Below are 17051 nucleotides of genomic sequence, written 5' to 3'. Positions count from 1 at the left end.
GCACCTCTTCTCCTGCCGTGTACGTGTAAACCTCCAGAGGCAATCGAACAGCAGGAGCATAACTTCAAAAGGCGAGCTAACTACAAATAAACCAACATAATAAACCTGCAGCTACGTAGCTCACTTTCACAGGCTCGTTTCAAAATGCAGCTCTTTACATTTTTACAAGATGCGTGTCGTGTATATATGGCTACAGGATACCTGGTTACATGTGAGCTTAGAAAGAAGCAGAGTCAAAGTCCCATGAAAAAAATCAGCAGATCATTTATTACATACAGAAACATGAAACAATAAAACAAAGGGGGTAAAATAATATAATGTTCATGTACAGTGGATTCATTTCTGTGCACACTGGAGAAAGAGTTTGTACGCATCTCTTACTGTCTGATGTGATTAAGTGCTTTTAGATACACTTGTGGTTGAAAATGGTAAACTGGTTTGAAAAGCTACTGTCGCTTTAAGAACTTGTTTCAGCTGACCAAAATACAAAGAAACCAAAAAAAAGGGAACAAAAAACAGAAAAAAAAGAAACTGCAGTGCTCGTTTGTCTCTCTGCTTCTCCTCAAAAGAAGAGTCCTCTCATCCTCCTGCCGATGCCCTGTCTGTCGTACAGAACGTTGAACTTGTTGATGAACTGGTTCATACTGTTGCAGGTCTTGGTGATGGTGCCTAAGTAAGCCATGAGGCCCACGTCATTGCATTGCTGGGGGGAGAAAATAAAACTTCAGTTATAGAAAGCAGAGAAGGAGACTATCAGAGCTTAGCTGACACATACAATCATAACAGTCTGACAGTCTCTTTACTTTTGACTTCTCAGAGATTCAGATCCTACAAATAAATCATACAACACACAAATCAATCAAGTGAAAGAAGGAAACGAGAACCAATGCAGGAACTTCATCAGTTCGTCTTATCAGAAGTTGAATAGGAAACTCACCACCTGATCGACAGATACGTTTACATCCTTAGTTATGAGAAATATTCAACTTGTAACACCTGTCCCTGGTAATATACACCTGGGAGCTTAAACTTTCTTTACAAGGATGATTATTTGGAAGATATGAGACGATAAGGCAGTTTAAAATCATTGATCCTGGACTCAGATTTTACACTGAGCTGGTTGAAGTGAAAAATAGAAATGCTAAATTTAAATTTCTGTAATTATCCTATATCTTTTGTAGAGCCAATAACTAATATAAATAATATCAAACACCAAAAACAACAATAATATCAACCAGCAGTTATTCTTTCTGTACTCAAAGCCTTAAGCCGGTCGGAGCAGATGGCTGTCTAACACGAGTCTGGTTCTGCTCGAGGTTTCTGCCTGTTAAAGGAAGTTTGTCCTTGCCACTGTAACTTGCTAAATGCTGCAAAGTGCTCTGCTCATGGTGGATTAAGATCAGAGTCCTGTCTGTAAGATGGGACTGGATCTTATCCTGTCTTGATGTTGGGTCTTTGTTAAAAATATACCACATAGTAGGGTCTAGACCTGCTCTGTTTATAAAAGGTCTTGAGATAACATTTGTTGTGATTTGGCACTATACAAATAAAGACTGATTCATTGATTGATTAATTGTTGTACGCGGGGCTTTAAGGACACATCGTTGAACTGCACTGTAGCACTGGGTCAAATCTTGGGCACTCTAGTTCCTTTTATTCTGCTAAACCTTTGAATCAGAATACATTGGATCTTCTGCCGCTATAACTAGTGCTGTCCCAGTTGAGTACAATTTGCTCTACTTGGCCTGTATTTTGCTGTTTTGTACAATGGCACTTATTTACAGAAGCTGGTGTATGTGAAGCACTGACCTAGTGACTTCTCCTGTCTGTGTATTTGTATAATTTAGTATAATATTGGCATACGACAAAGAAAAGGCATCTGTCTTAATACCCTGTTTGTGTTGATTTTGGCACCCTCTGTGGAAAAAAATGGCACCTCTTATCTCTTTACTGATCATGACCTGTGTTTTTTTTTTTTACTCTTGTATGGAATGGAAAAAGTAAAAAGGGTTTCTCTTCATCGTCCTACCTGTCCTAATGCTTACAGGCATTACAGATTAAAACAGAAAACTGTCATTGTTTACTTTTGTAGATCATAGAAAGGCAACACTGTAAATATAAGTGAGTTTCATAACCACATACTCCTCAAAGGGGCCTTAAAGAAGGTATGAATGGCTTGAGGCTGGGAGCCACATACAGGCTAGAGAGGGCTTATTATTGAGAAATGAACAAAGGTTCAGACAGCTGTATCCTTTTCATTTCTTTACAAGTGCTACACAGTAATGTCATTCCAACACATCTCCATGCATGCCATGAGTTAACCAGGCTTTCTTACATCATAGAAGTCAGTTTTGAATTTTGTGGTGCTGAGGACCGGCAGTCTGTGACACAGGGCGTTTGCTTCTCGAAGGATCTCGTGGTTAAATGGAACCTCTCCTGCAGCACAGATGGAAGACGAGCAGGAAAGACAAGCACAAAAACAATGAGGTCAGAAGATGCTGTCAAGACGGTATCAAAGTGAGGCTTGTAATTATGGAGGTGTGTTGGAGGGGCCTCTTTAATGAGCTAAAAGTGAAGACAGGAAACATCTTATTCTAGCACAGCTGTTTTCCAGACTTATCTTCACATTCTTTGCGCTCACAGCCTCATTAAACCGAGAGTGTCGTCTGCTCACCTGATTCCACGGCTTTGACGTACTCTAGAATGATCTTCACCCGGCTGTGCAGCATCTTTATTGCACTGTGCTGGGCTATAAGGTGTTCAGCAACTAACAGAGAAGACAAAGAGAAAACACATTTGTAGTATTGTTTTTTTTTATTTATGAAGCATTCATTTCTGTTCATTGATTCATTGTTGTTTGTTTTGTTTTTTTCAGTTTATTCTGCTCTGTTTCATCACTGTGTTGGGAATTAATTTGCTTTCATTTGAGACAAGAATAAAAATAATCTGGGATGGAATATAACTGATGTGATGCTTCAAAAGAAACAATACTGGATACAGTTTTCTTCCTTTGTTTTGCATTATTCAAGGTATTTTAATGATCTCTTGCCAACAATTTTAATAAATGAATGAATGTTATTTAAGATACAAGATCAAAGATACTGTGTTGAAGCTACTTAATGTTACACACAAAGAAGATATGTATGAGACTTCATTTGAGAAAAGGTACAAGATTGAATGATATTCAAGATCTAAATGTAGAATCAAAAAACATCGGTCACACAATGTGCAGCTATTCCCTAAAATACACATGAACATATATGTATAAGCCTAGACTCACAGTTTTATAAGGCTAATTAATGTATCTAACTCAAACACTGATTTTACCAACCCCCAGTCTTACCTGTCGAGTTCTCTCCTGTACCGGTGGCGGTCATTCGAGCAACGTGGTCAACACCAATTCTCTCTGCTTCCTCTGTGGCCAGAGTGTACGTCAGCTCAGCAAACAGCATAGTGGCCTGGATATAAAGAACATTTGTATCACATGAAACTTGAAACACTCTTTTGGTAGTGATTCACATTGACATGCAGATGAAATGGAGTATCAACATTACCTCGCCGTTGATGATGTCGATCACAGATTCATAAACACTAACAGGGAGCTGAGGGGGAAAAAAAACACTGTTACAAGCAGCTGCATGTTAACACACAGTCATGGTGTTAATGAGAGAGGCAAAGAAACTCACATCGGTGTGTTTGGTCATTGGGTTGAGCTTTAAGAAGAGAGGGCTCTCAATAATCTCACACACCTGGCAGAAACAAAGGAGAGAACATGTTTAAGGGAAACAATAACCAACATAAACCAGTTAAAAAGTTATCACACTGTGGAGTCCTATAATAACAGAATTACTGATGCTTCTGCACACAAGTCTGTCCTACACAAACTTCATGAGACAGGAGTTTTATCTGTAGAAACTCTTATTATTACTGATCACAACAGATTTTATGTTACAAATTCAGCAATTCAAAAAAAGTCACAGAAACAGGCACAAATTCAACCTGCTAAATCTCTCTGGGTTGTTTATGATGCATCAACCAATCTCTTAAATCACATCTTTCAAAATTCACATATTCAAATATTTTTTCAAGGGTCAATTCGCCTCTCATCTGAGGTTTTTATCAGCATCTTAAAAGATAGTATGATAAAAATCCGGCTAAAATCCAGTAGTGAAAATTGAGGACTAACTCCAAGGATAGTCCACGGTTACTCACTTGCCATCTACTCTAGATAACAGTTCGGGACCTTCATCTTCTCCTTTTAGTCAGATATTCTGCACAAATGTTGCCTACCTGTTTATGAATATGGATATCTGAAGGGTCAGGGGGGCCGCCTGTGGTGTACCAACCCAGGAACTCCATTTCTTTGAAGACCTGTTTGACTGAGATAAGGATACAAACATGAGAGAAAGACATCAGCAAACACCTGTCTTTGTGTTTTTACCAACTTTGAAAACATCCCCCCTAGAAAAATGTGTAGTAGTCTTTAAATTCAGACCCTGAATGACAAAAAAGTAAAACCCAAACTTTTCAGACATGAAAAGATATTATATAAATTCACTTTCATTTTTATAATCCCTCTAAAACCAATTAAGCAAAGATAAAAAGCAGAGGTAAAATGTGTGACTTCATCTAATGGATGCTGGAGTAGCTAGAATCATTGATAGAGTTGAACAGTAAAACATAGAAAAGACTCAGAAGAAAGGCAAGTTACTTTTCCTCTGTCATTACACAAGTAAAAAATTAAAACCTTCCTGTCAAGATGCCACTGACTGTCTGTTCTACATTTCATATCAATTTGAACAGAGTAAGAATAGCGCTGTATTCTTGTCCTTCAAACATACAAACAACTCACATTGTTCCTCCTTGGTGTAGTAGTACTCCTTATCAATATGCACCTGGTCATCTATGGTGTGAGACAGCAACTCAAAAGAATTCATCACCTCGATGTTTCTCCCCTCCTGTTTCCCGATCAGGGCACCAATCACTGAGCAGGAGACAAAATCAATGTGAACAACTTCTACTATAACAACATAACCACATAGCCTACTGTTACTCAAATCCGTACATCACATCACTGCGTAGTTTCAGGCTACACTTGTAGCAAAGTGTCGTCACACATACCCTGCATTGGTCGTCCCTCTTGTGAGCGGATGCGTATCCAGTGGTCGGATATGTTGAGGATAACCAGAGGGTGTAAGGCCACAGAAACACTCCCGGTGACCCCTGATGCCATAACACTGGGGCTGGCTGTAGTGACACAAAGACACAATAAATCAATCTTTATTTGTATCGCACCAAATCACAACAAACGTTATCTCAAGACCTTTTAAAAACAGAGTAGGTCTAGACCGTACTCTATGTTGAATTATCAACAATGACCCAACACCAAGACAGGATAAGATCCAGTCCCCTCTTACAGACAGGACTCAGTCTGATCTCATCTTAATCCACCATAAGCAGAGCACCTTGCAGTATTTAGCAAGTTACAGTGGTGAGGACAAAGTTCCTTTTAACAGGCAGAAACCTTGAGCAGAACAAAACTCATGTTAGACAGCCACCTGCCTCGACCGAGTAGGGGTTGGAAAGAGGGATGGAGGAGAATAAGAGAGAGAGTGATAATAGTGATGAGACGAATAGTAGTAGTAGTAGTACTAGTAGTAGTAGTAGTATTAGTAGTAGCTGTTGCTGCTGGAGTCCAGTATGTCCGTATCAGCTGGAGTCTGGAACTTTAACTGATTATTTTCTGCTGATTTTTCGACAGTTTAGTGGTACTGCTGGAAAATGTACCTCTGTGAATAATAAACATATCCTTGTATTAAATATACATTTTTTTTTAATTTGCAAACTGCAACCAAAACATGCCACTATGAAATGTAGGGTTTCAGTGCCACATCAGTACAACCAGCAGGTTTATTATAGATACAGATGATAGGTTATATTATGTTGATAACATATACAACCTGCTGGTTTGAAACTATGTTGAAGTAGAAAGATAATTCTAAATATTGACACCTGTTTAAAATCTCAGTATCAGCCAGGGTCAATTTACAACCACAAACATTTGATTGAAATAAAATAGGGCAGTGTGTGTTGAGCTCAAAGTCCACATCTATAGGTTTATTATTGCATGTGATATACTGGAACTATTTATTAGACATCTCTTTTCCTTCTCTGTTCTGCATTGCAATAACTGGCATGTGGTCAGTAAAATACTGCTGAAAAAATGTATCCCTATAATAACTATTGGCATAATCCTGAGTGAGCACGTATATTTAAGAGCAGTGTATTGAATGTTAAAGAAAGGCCGACATATCGGTTCATCTTATGGGCAGCGGACCAGCCCTAACTTGAAACATGGTCGCTGCTGTTGTTGTTACAAGGCAGTGAGTCTTCAAACATGTCGGCACTGATAGGTTTCTACTTTTATTCTTGTAGGAGACTCCAGTCAGGGAGCAGAAAGGAACAGTGACACAAACATCCACGTTTATAAATGTGTTGACAGCTTCACACAGCAGAGCCGTGTACGTTAAACCGCTTATAGCAGCGAGATCCTTGCCTTCCGCCTTTAACACCACCACTCATCACCTACGGCCACTCACAGCATAAATGGACCAGGGACGCGACCGCCTGCAGCCACTTTTATGTTCATTTGAACAGGATATTGAAAGATAAATGAGAAATACTTGCCTGCCCCATCCACTTCCATTCCTCCACCATTGCTGGTCGCCATCTTGTCCGGTAAATCGCGCAGGCGCACTGGACTGTTCACATAACGAACGTTAGGTGGCAATATCGCTTTACATGGGCGTTTTAAAATAAGCTCTACCTCATAAGTACTGTCATACATGGGCTGAGTGTAAACAGGAAGAACGACTTGTTTGAACTGAAATGCATTTTTGTGTGTTAAGAAATATATATTTTAATTATTGGAAAAGTTTGTCGCTAGGTCCTACCGCTACTGGGCTGCTGTTTCCGGGGGATTGCTGATGCGAGTGCAACCTGTGTGCGTCCCGATATTTGTCCGTGTGTGAGATTTTAGGAGTTTTATTGATACAATGGATGAATTTAAAGACTCTAACCTGGACTACTTTCCTGAAAACATTTTAATTGATGTGTTGTCGTATTTGAGCGTACGGGAACTCGTGAGAGCTGGGAGGTAAGGGAAGTTGCTATCTGTATTTTATAATCAATCGTCTTGTGAAACAAAAGTCAGTGTCAGCTTTGTCTTTGTTGTGACTCGTGCCAAGTGACTTTGTTGTTTTTCGTGTTTTACTTTGATTTTAGAGTATGTAAGAGATGGAAACGCCTTGTTAAAGACCAAAGGCTGTGGAGACACGTCGATCTGACAGCATGGAAAGGGGTAAGGTTATTCTCTGGCAATGTTGCTTTGCGTTTTTTGTTTTTTTTTCCAGCAGTGAAGTGTTTATTTAAAGGGACACAAAGTCCGTACAGAATCATTTGACTACAAATGCAATTGCCCGTACATGCAAACAGCATGTATCCATGACCCCAAACATCAACATTACCTCTCTGTCTTTGTAAACAAAAGAAAAAGTCACATTTCATTCTGTAACTCAGGGTTAAACATTCACTTTCAAAGTAAATGACCAAGTCTCTGTCATACCTATTAATCAGACAGAAAAAAATTGGATGGAAATTCACAAATCACTCTTAAAAACTTGTTCCTATCTTAATTTAAAAAGCTTTCACTATTCAAAATGCTGCTGCAGTGATTATACGTCGTGTCCTCCCCAGGCGTTTGGGACAGAGTTGCCATTTAACTTTATATTGTATGGTTTTGTGAGGTTATTTGATTGGAAGCAATCATGGTATGTACAATGTCAAAAAAGCAGAGTACTGTACACATTTTACAGTACTCTATGAACTGATTTCCAGTGTGTCTCCTGTGTGTGTCAGTTCATTTATTGACATAATCCTTTGTGTCTTTCTTGCCTTCCTCCCAACCATCATGACAAACATGTCATGGACTGTCCATTGTGTGTTAGGTAACGTCCCGCATCCTTTGGCTCCTGCTGCGTCAGTACCTGGGTTGTGGACTGAGGAGCATACGGCTGCGTGGTTTGCTGCTTTCTGCCAGAGGAGGAACCTTCCTCTCTGAGTCTTGGCTCAAAGCTTTGTCCACTAAGTGCCCTCGCCTAAGTAAGCTCTATCTACTGCATGCAGACCTGAGAAGCTTGCCCACTTACCAGATCCTACCTCCGTCTTTAAAGGTGCTGGAGCTACATGGGTGTGAGTTGCCTCGTGAGTTTTTTAGCCTGACGCCTGCTTCACCTGCTCCTTCCCAAGCCACTTCAAGTGTTGGTGCTCAGCAGCAAAGAAAGGATAAGAAAGGAAAAGGGCCTAGCTCTCCATCAGTGATTGGAATTGAAAGGTTAGTCCTTAACAATGTGCCCTCTTTCACGGACCAGCATCTGCTGAGTCTGACATCCTGGGAGAGGCTCAGTCGATTGGAGCTAAAAGACACCTTTCGTGTGACAGCTAACGGGCTCAGGAGCTGTGCTGCCAAGGACGGTGCCTGTGGTGTGGAAGGGCTTTCGGGTCTCAAGTTCCTGGAAATAGGCATCACTGGGCGGCAAGGCTACCAGTTACAGATGGCTTCCCTTGGGCTAGGTGCAGGATGGCTCGGGCTGGAAGAGCTGAGTCTGGGTGGTAAGGAGGTGGGCCCAGGCCTGCTCTGTGCCAGCCGCCTGAAGGACCTGAAGTGTCTCTGCCTGTGGGCCTGCACGCTTAGTGAGATGCAGATAGTGCGGAGCTGCAGGATGCTCCGTGGACTCCGCCAGCTGGAGTTTTTGAACGTTGTCTTCCAGCCTCGGCAGTGTCCACCAATGGCAGAGGGGGAAGGTGGTGCTGGTGCTGAAGAAGAGCAGGACAATGAAGAGGCCGCAGGTGGAGATAACAGCAATGATGAGAACAAAGTGCTAGATACAAACGATCCTATTCCAAGTTTACGCCGCGCACTTGCTGCCCTGCTGCCGTCCTGCACTCTTGTTTTCACAAACTGCACTGTGCAGATCAATACAGACTAAAGTATACTGATGTATACAGTTGGATAATTTCTTAGGAATAACTGCACAGAAATTATGCGATAAGTAATTGTATTTTATTTATTTTGCGAAGCATATATTTTTGAAAATAAATCAGAAATTCCAAGGATCAAACTCCTATCAATGCATGCATTATCAAAAAATGCTCTGAGAAAGTCTGTTAAATAATCTGCAAGCATCATCAACCAGAGGAGGACCACCAGTTCTCAATAATGCAACTTATTTGCCCTCAACATGAGCTAAATATTGAATTTTATCCAGGGCTATTGTTTGTTTTTATCACTCACATGTCTTTTCTTTCTGTATTGGTAGGATATTTTTCACTATTTATCTTCAAACTTGAATAAAAGTCTACTTTTAACAAGGCTTCACTGTGATAAAGTATGTATGAACTAACCAGACAAGGATGTCTGTTGGCTAATCAGGATATGTAAAGGATAATTGAAGGACTGGAAAAAAAAAAAAAGATAACTGACGTTAGTATTTTAGAAACATTTCTTACAAAAGGCAAATGTATTTATTTGCCAGATGCATTGTGATTATATACAATACATCTGCATTAACAAGTCATTTTAATGTAAATCACATAACAGTCTAATTTTTAATCTGAAAAAAACAAGCCTGGCACATTCAGAAAAAACAACAACCAATAACTAGACTATAGAGTCATGAGAAAGCAGCGAAGGCAGAGAAGTGAAGCATACTGCAGGCAAAGAAAACCTGTTTCCTGTGCCTTCACTCTTTTTAAATACTGCATAGATAAGGACATTTCTGTTGTAGCAGATGTTTGGTTTTGGTGTTGAAGAAAGACAGCAAAACCTTTAAAATGATCTTAAACAAATGTAATTTGGGGTTTCTTTTTAAGTTTATGTCTTCCTTTTAGAAAGTATTAAATAGAAAAAAAAATGTATTTTGATAAAGAAAAGGAACTTGGTGTTCTGTATAATGAATTGTTGAATCAATCAAAAAAAGTGGTTAAAACTTTGAATAAGAAATTATTTTGAATAAAGTTATTTTTAACTATTCTTGTTGCCTTTCTTTTTTTTCATCAGCAAGCCTATCATCAAGTTGACTCGTTATAAAACAGCTGTGAAACTTCATATAACCATGGAAAGCTAGTTTACAGTGTTGCTTTAGTTGACGTCGATCACATGCCCGATTTGCAGCAAATAACATAACTGATGGGGCATTTATTTATTAAATGTTATATTTGATTAAGATTTCTGACACACCTGTATTGAGTAAGAGAACTTGGTGACATATTCAAGATTGAAGATTCAAGAAAGCTTTATTGCCAAGTGAGCTTGCACACACAAGGAATTTGACGTGGTGAATGGAACACTGGTACTTAACAAGACAGTAAGGACACAACAAGACAGTAAGGACAATAGATATATAAACCTAAACACAAATCCAAAAATTCTAAATAAAAATAAAAATACTATCTGTACAAAGAAAGGTAAAGAAGTACTTTTAAAGACATGAAATACGTTAAATTAGCCTAAGCCAGAGTGCACATGTAGTAGATGAATATAATAATTAGATATGGAATAATTTGCAATATTGCATATGGATTGCACTGGAAATCAAAGTATTACACATGTACTCCATTCGATCTGCAGAGTCCCTCTCTACTTTCAAAAGACAGCTAAAGACCTAGCTCTTTAGGAAGCACTATGCACTTAGCTACACTGTTCTCCACTGTTGTCCCCAGTGGCAGATACAATTGACTCGCACTGTCCTGCTCTACTCTGGGAATCTGTGTTCAGCTCTTGAGTGACCCAGCACTTGGTACTTTGGTCATTATTGTGGTGGTGTTAATTGTTGATGATGATAATGGAAGGTCTTACATTGGTTGGTTGCTTCATTGTAGATGTTCCTTATTTTGAAAAAACAAAAACAAAACAAAATTCCTTACTTACTTTTGTGCATTGCCTTTACACTGCCTGGCAGTACCTGCACCCAAATTGACTTGAAGCACTTTGTTACTCTTACTGATCTTGTTTCCTCTTGTCTAGATCTTTGCTTGTGTTGTTCTTGTTCTCGTATGTACGTCGCTTTGGATAAAAGCGTCTGCTAAATTACATTATAACATTGTAACATTGTATGTATGTGATATTGGACATTAGCTGTTTTTTCTTCCATATTTTGGCAGCAAAGTGATTTGGATAATTTGTAAGGATCGATAAAAAAACAAAAAAAAGTAACAATTCAATAATACTCTACAAACAGGGTTGGACCTTTTTATTTACAGTCTATGGGTTGAACTTCTATCGGCAGACAGCAAATATTCATGTGAGCCGGATGAGGCTGGAGCACGCCAGCTGTGTATTGCAGAAGGCGGGACCAGTTTTGAATAGCAACGACGTCCACCAATCACACGCTTCATGTCTGAGCAATTCTGACCAATGAGAGCCTTCGGAATGCAGCACACCGACCAATCGTGTCAGAGAGGGGAACCTTTTTGAAAACGTTGGCGGCTGATGAGGAAAGTTCAACACAACATAACTGGGATTACATCGCCATAAGGGGCTCGACTACAACTCTTAACAGGATGCAGGTAAATAATTTTAATACATTCGATTAGGAAGTATGACAGTATTCAATTACACGTCAGAAAAACGACATGTACACGCGAGAGTCATAGTTCTGAGGTTGTCAAAGGTTTTGTGCTAACTAGCTAACGTTAGCAGTGAGGCTAACACTGAGTAACACCACGATATTTCATGTTAAATGATAAAGAGCAGAATATAAAGTATGCCTTGTGCTATTGCCTCTGTGTTTTACGTCAAAATGACCCATGGAGTACAGGTTGTTCCTGCATTACACCGAACATGCGGTAAGATAGCTACTTTAGCCTGATCTAAGAGGTGGGATCCGTTTTTAAATCAATCAATCAATCAGTCAGTCAATCAGACTTTATTTATAAATTCATACAATGACATTTTAACACAAAGTTCTGTACATACAAACAACCTCAAATAGAATAAATTGAGAAAAAGATCCCACCCCCAGCCCTGACCTAAAACCCACCCCACGATCCTAAGGTTAAGAACACAATATATGCAACAATAGTAATAAAAACAATAAAAAGAAGTTGCTGAACGAACTGAGGAAACGCTCTCATAATATCTTAATGAGGAAACACTGGAGGTAAAATAAGATGTTAAAATTCAACACAGGAAATTGAAATCACCAAAATAAAATACATTTCTAAGATAATAAGACACTAAAATATTAAACCATTAAAATAAAATAAGATGCTATACTTAGAATAAATGAGTACATAAATACAATAGAATAAAAGTGACTAAAATTTGAACTAGATAATAAATGAATAAATAAAACTGTTGTAAAAATGAAACTCAGTTAAAAGCTAGACTAAAAAGTTCGGTCTTGAGTTTGATTTTAAAAATGTGTCTGCTCTGTGCAGCCCTCAGATCTGAAATGAAGAAACACTCTACAGCACATTCAGTAACACAAGTGTCTGTAGAGAAATGTGCACCATACCTTTTGGGTTCAAACAATTGGTGCATTTTTGTGACGTTAACAATAAAGATGGTGTGTTAAGACAACCCTGTGTGATTCACAAAACAGTGTGGACATTTTGCACAAAAAAAATCCTACAAGAATGAACACTTACACACTCATGTAATCCAGACTATGGTGCAGATACTGGTAACATACTTTTGGGGGGGGATTTAAAAAGGTATTTTAATACTACATGTCTGTTTTACTATGCTGTAAGTGAGTCCCGGTTTTTGATGTTGTATAGTGCATCATACTGAATGCTGCTGTGACAGCTGAGTGTAAATATGAGATAAACTGTGGTATGAAATACTCAAAAAGCCTATTAAAAAAACATCAATAGTTGTTGTTAATGAGGAAACAGCTGAGCCCCTTTACTCCTGTCTCAACTTTCATATATAACTCTGCTATTATGAAGCTTGCACCAAAAAACCCACAGTAAATGAGATGTGATGTATTTGGATTGGATGGCACAGACATTGCCATCCTCAAGCACTGTGTGAAAAACACTATAGCTCTAATCCAACACAGGATTGTCTGAATCAAGCCAAAAACACAAAACTCAAATGTACTGACAGTTAATGAGTCCTGTTATATTCTTGTCTTTGCAGAATAAGGAGAACTATGAGCCCAGGGGCTACCAAGGAACCGTAAGTTGTGATAACTTTGTTGATCTGATTATAAATATATTGAAAACTTGGATGCAGAAAATCAACAGAACCTTTCCCATGTATGCCTCATTTTGTGTGTTTGCTTCTGAATGTGTTAGTTCACAACTCCGAGCATGGTGGCAGGTCCTCAGCGTGTTCAGGTGAAGACTTGGGATATGGACAAAAATGCCATCACAGGTAAACTGAAGCCCATCACATACTGTATGAACCATAGTCAGACACCTCAGGAAATCTGACACTCTGATTGTGTTATCATATTTCAGGTCCTGGGAGAGACCGTGTTGTCCCATCTTCCAGTTCCGCTTCAAGGTAAGAATGTTTCCTTTCACTTCTAAATTTTTTTAAGTTGACAATTCTGTCATTTTTCTAATCAGTACAAAGATCTCAGTGATTTGTTTGCCCTTAAATCATTCATATCACAGTAACCTATTTGTTGCTTACATCAGGAAAGTCTCCATCGATGACTTTGACATCGGTCGACCACTGGGGAAAGGCAAATTTGGTAATGTCTACCTTGCGAAGCTGAAGAAGCCGAAAGCCATTGTGGCGCTGAAGGTGTTGTTTAAGTCACAAATGGAAAAGGAAGGAGTGGAGCATCAACTCAGGAGAGAGATCGAGATTCAGGCACATCTCAAGTGAGTTTACTGGAATGTTTTTTCATGAGCTCAACATTATGATAGCCCTATTCAAACTAATCGAGGAGTGAGGACTACTATGTGAGCCTAAACATGGCCAAAGTGTCCCTCAGTACAAATTCTAATCATTACCCCTCACAGGGACATCTACTTACAGATGGTGTAGGTAAATAGAAGAATTTGTAGGTGCTTTAAGCTAAATAAAACTAGTCTTTTTTTTATGCTTTAGAGCTTTTTTTTTTTAATGTTTGAAAGAAGCTTTTTCATATTGTTAAGGCCTTTCAGAAGAGGCAGCCATGCAACTAGAGAAAGGAAGGGTATACGAGATGCAACAACAGTTGTTGGTTAGATATGAAATTATATGGGTTGCATTTATCTCTGTTGACATATTTTGTACCAAAAATGTTGTCTTGTTTAAAAACCGGCCAATCAATCATGTCCATACCACATTAACACATTATTTTAACTCCTATTTACACTAGTGCTGTAATACTTCCTCTGTCAGCTTTGGAAACACAATTTGAAGGCTTCCTCAGATTATCAATTCTTCTCTCCTCAGGCACCCGAACATCTTGCGCTTCTACAACTATTTTGATGACCGAAAGAGAGTGTTTTTGGTGCTTGAATACGCTCCACGTGGTGAAATGTACAAGGAACTACAGAGATGTGGAAGATTTGATGATCAGCGTACCGCAACGGTGAGAATTCTAGCTGCTAATAAATCATCTAAATTTGAACCGTTACCAAAGGAGTCAGTGAACCTACTTTTTAAATTGACTCTTTCATCCAAGTATCCTGTGTTAAAAAAGACTGATCACTGGACCTCTTTACATTTCTGACTTTAAGAAAGTTATCTTGAACAATTTCCGTTTACTCTTTAATCTTTACATTTCCAGTACATGGAGGAGATATCTGATGCACTGCTATATTGCCATGAGAGGAAAGTGATTCATCGTGACATCAAGCCTGAGAATCTTCTTCTTGGCTATCGGGGAGAACTCAAAATTGCAGATTTTGGTTGGTCAGTCCATGCACCCTCTCTCAGGTGAGCAACCTAATGCAACTAAGGTTCCATGTATCATATCAAATAATTAACTTCTCTGCTCCCCCGGCTAACCCCTTTTTGTTTTTATCCTATTCAGACGTCGTACAATGTGCGGGACCCTGGACTATCTCCCCCCTGAGATGGTTGAGGGCCACACTCACAGTGAGAAAGTGGATCTGTGGTGCATTGGGGTTCTCTGCTACGAATGCTTGGTTGGCAACCCGCCTTTTGAAACTGCCAGCCACTCAGAAACTTACAAAAGAATCACAAAGGTTTGTGTTGGGTGGGAACTTCGGGATCTCAGTGTCCTGAGATATCTTTTGGTATTATTTGGTGCTGTATAAATGATTGATTGATGGAAATGCAAACGTTTTGCATTTAGGATAAAACGACCAAGCTTTGACAGTTAAGTTACAATATAAGACCAAAGATAATATAGGAAGAACCCTTTTGGGGGGTTGCCTGGTGCAAAAGTACTATTCCGCCAGGCTTGAGCTTATCCTGGTTGTCCACATCTTTTCTGTTGAGTTGTGTTTTTATGTATTGTTAGTTCCTTTAATAACATTAAAATCTGTCTCTAAGGATTCCAAAAGAGCTGTAATATTTTGTCCTTATGCTATCAATTGAAATGTTCAAAATTCAAGGACAACTTCAGGGTAGTTAATGAATAGAAGCACAAGTAGATTAAATATTGTTGTGTTTGTGCAACAACTTGCCATGAATGTTCTTCTGAGGAGGTATGTTGAAATCTTAATAGATGTTATCTTTTCTACTGCATCAGCCGTCTCCAGGGTTCATATGTAATGGCAATTTTTCTGTCTGCAGGTGGATTTGAAGTTCCCCAAAATCGTCTCAGACGGTGCACGGGATCTGATTTCCAAGCTGCTCCGCCACAGCCCATTGGATCGCCTCTCACTACAGAGTGTCATTAATCACCCGTGGGTACACTCCAACTCCCGAAGAGTCCTACCTCCTATCTGCCCAGCCAAGAAATCCTGAGTCCACCTGGTTGACCTGCTTTTCCTCCCACTGATGGGTCTTTACTCTGTCCTTCACAAGAGACTGGATGTGTCAGCATGTTTTGGTTTCAAACTGCCATTTTTCTGGCATGTTTTTTTGATGGGTATAAATGCATACCCTCCATTTTATATGTACAGTGTGATGTCATTATCTATGTGTAGTTGATTAGAAATTGTTTGTGTTTTATTTGCATTTCTCCTTTGACACTTTTTAAATGAATATAGCTATATTCTTCTCTGATGGTGTTGACACCAAAGTGCTACTGTCAGCCTGCCTCAAGCTATAAATATATTCTCATATGGAGTAAGAGGAGGTATTGTAGGGGAGTTTTGGGTGGAAATGATGGTATTTTCCCTCAAGCAATACTTTACATTTCTAATAAATATTCTGAAAGGATCTTTTGTTGTGCAGTTTTGGTTGAAACCTTGAACAGTAATTGGAAATGATTCAATGTTGAGTCCATGTGTTATGTACTTCCAATGTGACACTGCTCTATAAGCTGGAGTTTGTGATGCTATTTCAAACATACATTTTTTAAAATATCCACTGACTTAAGATATAAAGGGTTTACAAGTATAACGTATAGACATACAGGGACTTGTACTGCCTTTAGAGCAGCAGGGGGTAATATGCAATGTTGCAAAATTATTGAAATAGACTTCGAATTGCTCATTTTACATTCACGTTCATATAACCACTAGACGGCGCTCTGACATCACGGTAGCGTGGCCGAGCGGTCTAAGGCGCTGGATTAAGGCTCCAGTCTCTTCGGAGGCGTGGGTTCGAATCCCACCGCTGCCAACACTTTTGATTCATCGTTGGTGTGAATGAGGCGCAACCACGGATAGCCTGTGCCGAATTTGGAGATCGATGTTTTTCACTGTCAAAAGTATTATACGGTAAGAAGATAAATGATAAGGAGGCTGAGAGAGAAGAAGAGTGCATTGAATATATAAGATATTTTACAAAGAAATTCAATGGATAGCTGCTATAGATTTTTGTTTAAGTTTTGGAATAGAACTAAGTTGATACAGAATATTTAGTTTTGATGCTATTACTTTAAATTTTATTTAGAAATATTATTGTT

The 17051-nt window shown here is 39.0% G+C and overlaps 3 protein-coding genes and 1 non-coding gene across 5 annotated transcripts; 3 read left to right on the top strand and 1 right to left on the bottom strand.

The window, feature by feature from the left end:
* Nucleotides 1-239: 239 nt before the first annotated feature.
* Nucleotides 240-6972, bottom strand: cops6 (COP9 signalosome subunit 6). Of its 2 annotated transcripts, XM_034689100.1 has the most exons (11): nucleotides 6954-6972; nucleotides 6688-6761; nucleotides 5122-5247; nucleotides 4853-4984; nucleotides 4291-4379; nucleotides 3687-3749; nucleotides 3555-3602; nucleotides 3344-3458; nucleotides 2675-2767; nucleotides 2336-2436; nucleotides 240-703 (listed from the first exon to the last, which is right to left on the bottom strand). In XM_034689100.1, exons 2-11 carry the CDS (start codon nucleotides 6728-6730, stop codon nucleotides 563-565), a joined length of 951 nt encoding a protein of 316 aa, XP_034544991.1. In that variant the 5' UTR covers nucleotides 6731-6761; nucleotides 6954-6972; the 3' UTR covers nucleotides 240-562. The 2 variants fall into 2 exon arrangements, with proteins under 2 accessions (XP_034544991.1, XP_034544990.1); XM_034689099.1 differs by lacking the exon at nucleotides 6954-6972 and having other exon boundaries at nucleotides 6688-6952.
* On the top strand, nucleotides 6748-9571 carry LOC117816775 (F-box/LRR-repeat protein 12-like). Its single transcript, XM_034689098.1, has 3 exons — nucleotides 6748-7156; nucleotides 7285-7360; nucleotides 8007-9571. The coding sequence occupies exons 1-3, from the start codon at nucleotides 7056-7058 to the stop codon at nucleotides 9045-9047; spliced, it is 1218 nt and encodes a 405-aa protein (XP_034544989.1). The 5' UTR covers nucleotides 6748-7055; the 3' UTR covers nucleotides 9048-9571.
* A 1923-nt stretch (nucleotides 9572-11494) lies between these two features.
* aurkb (aurora kinase B) lies at nucleotides 11495-16360 on the top strand. Its single transcript, XM_034689101.1, has 9 exons — nucleotides 11495-11625; nucleotides 13205-13243; nucleotides 13363-13441; nucleotides 13528-13573; nucleotides 13711-13899; nucleotides 14459-14597; nucleotides 14796-14944; nucleotides 15042-15216; nucleotides 15770-16360. Exons 1-9 carry the CDS (start codon nucleotides 11620-11622, stop codon nucleotides 15941-15943), a joined length of 996 nt encoding a protein of 331 aa, XP_034544992.1. The 5' UTR covers nucleotides 11495-11619; the 3' UTR covers nucleotides 15944-16360.
* A 323-nt stretch (nucleotides 16361-16683) lies between these two features.
* On the top strand, nucleotides 16684-16765 carry trnal-aag. Its single transcript has one exon. It is a non-coding gene; the product is annotated as a tRNA-Leu (tRNA).
* The last annotated feature ends 286 nt before the right edge of the window (nucleotides 16766-17051 follow it).

This window comes from Notolabrus celidotus, chromosome 8, assembly GCF_009762535.1.
Source record: "Notolabrus celidotus isolate fNotCel1 chromosome 8, fNotCel1.pri, whole genome shotgun sequence".
Classification (NCBI taxonomy): domain Eukaryota; kingdom Metazoa; phylum Chordata; class Actinopteri; order Labriformes; family Labridae; genus Notolabrus; species Notolabrus celidotus.
This window is presented reverse-complemented; position numbering and strand designations above follow the sequence as displayed.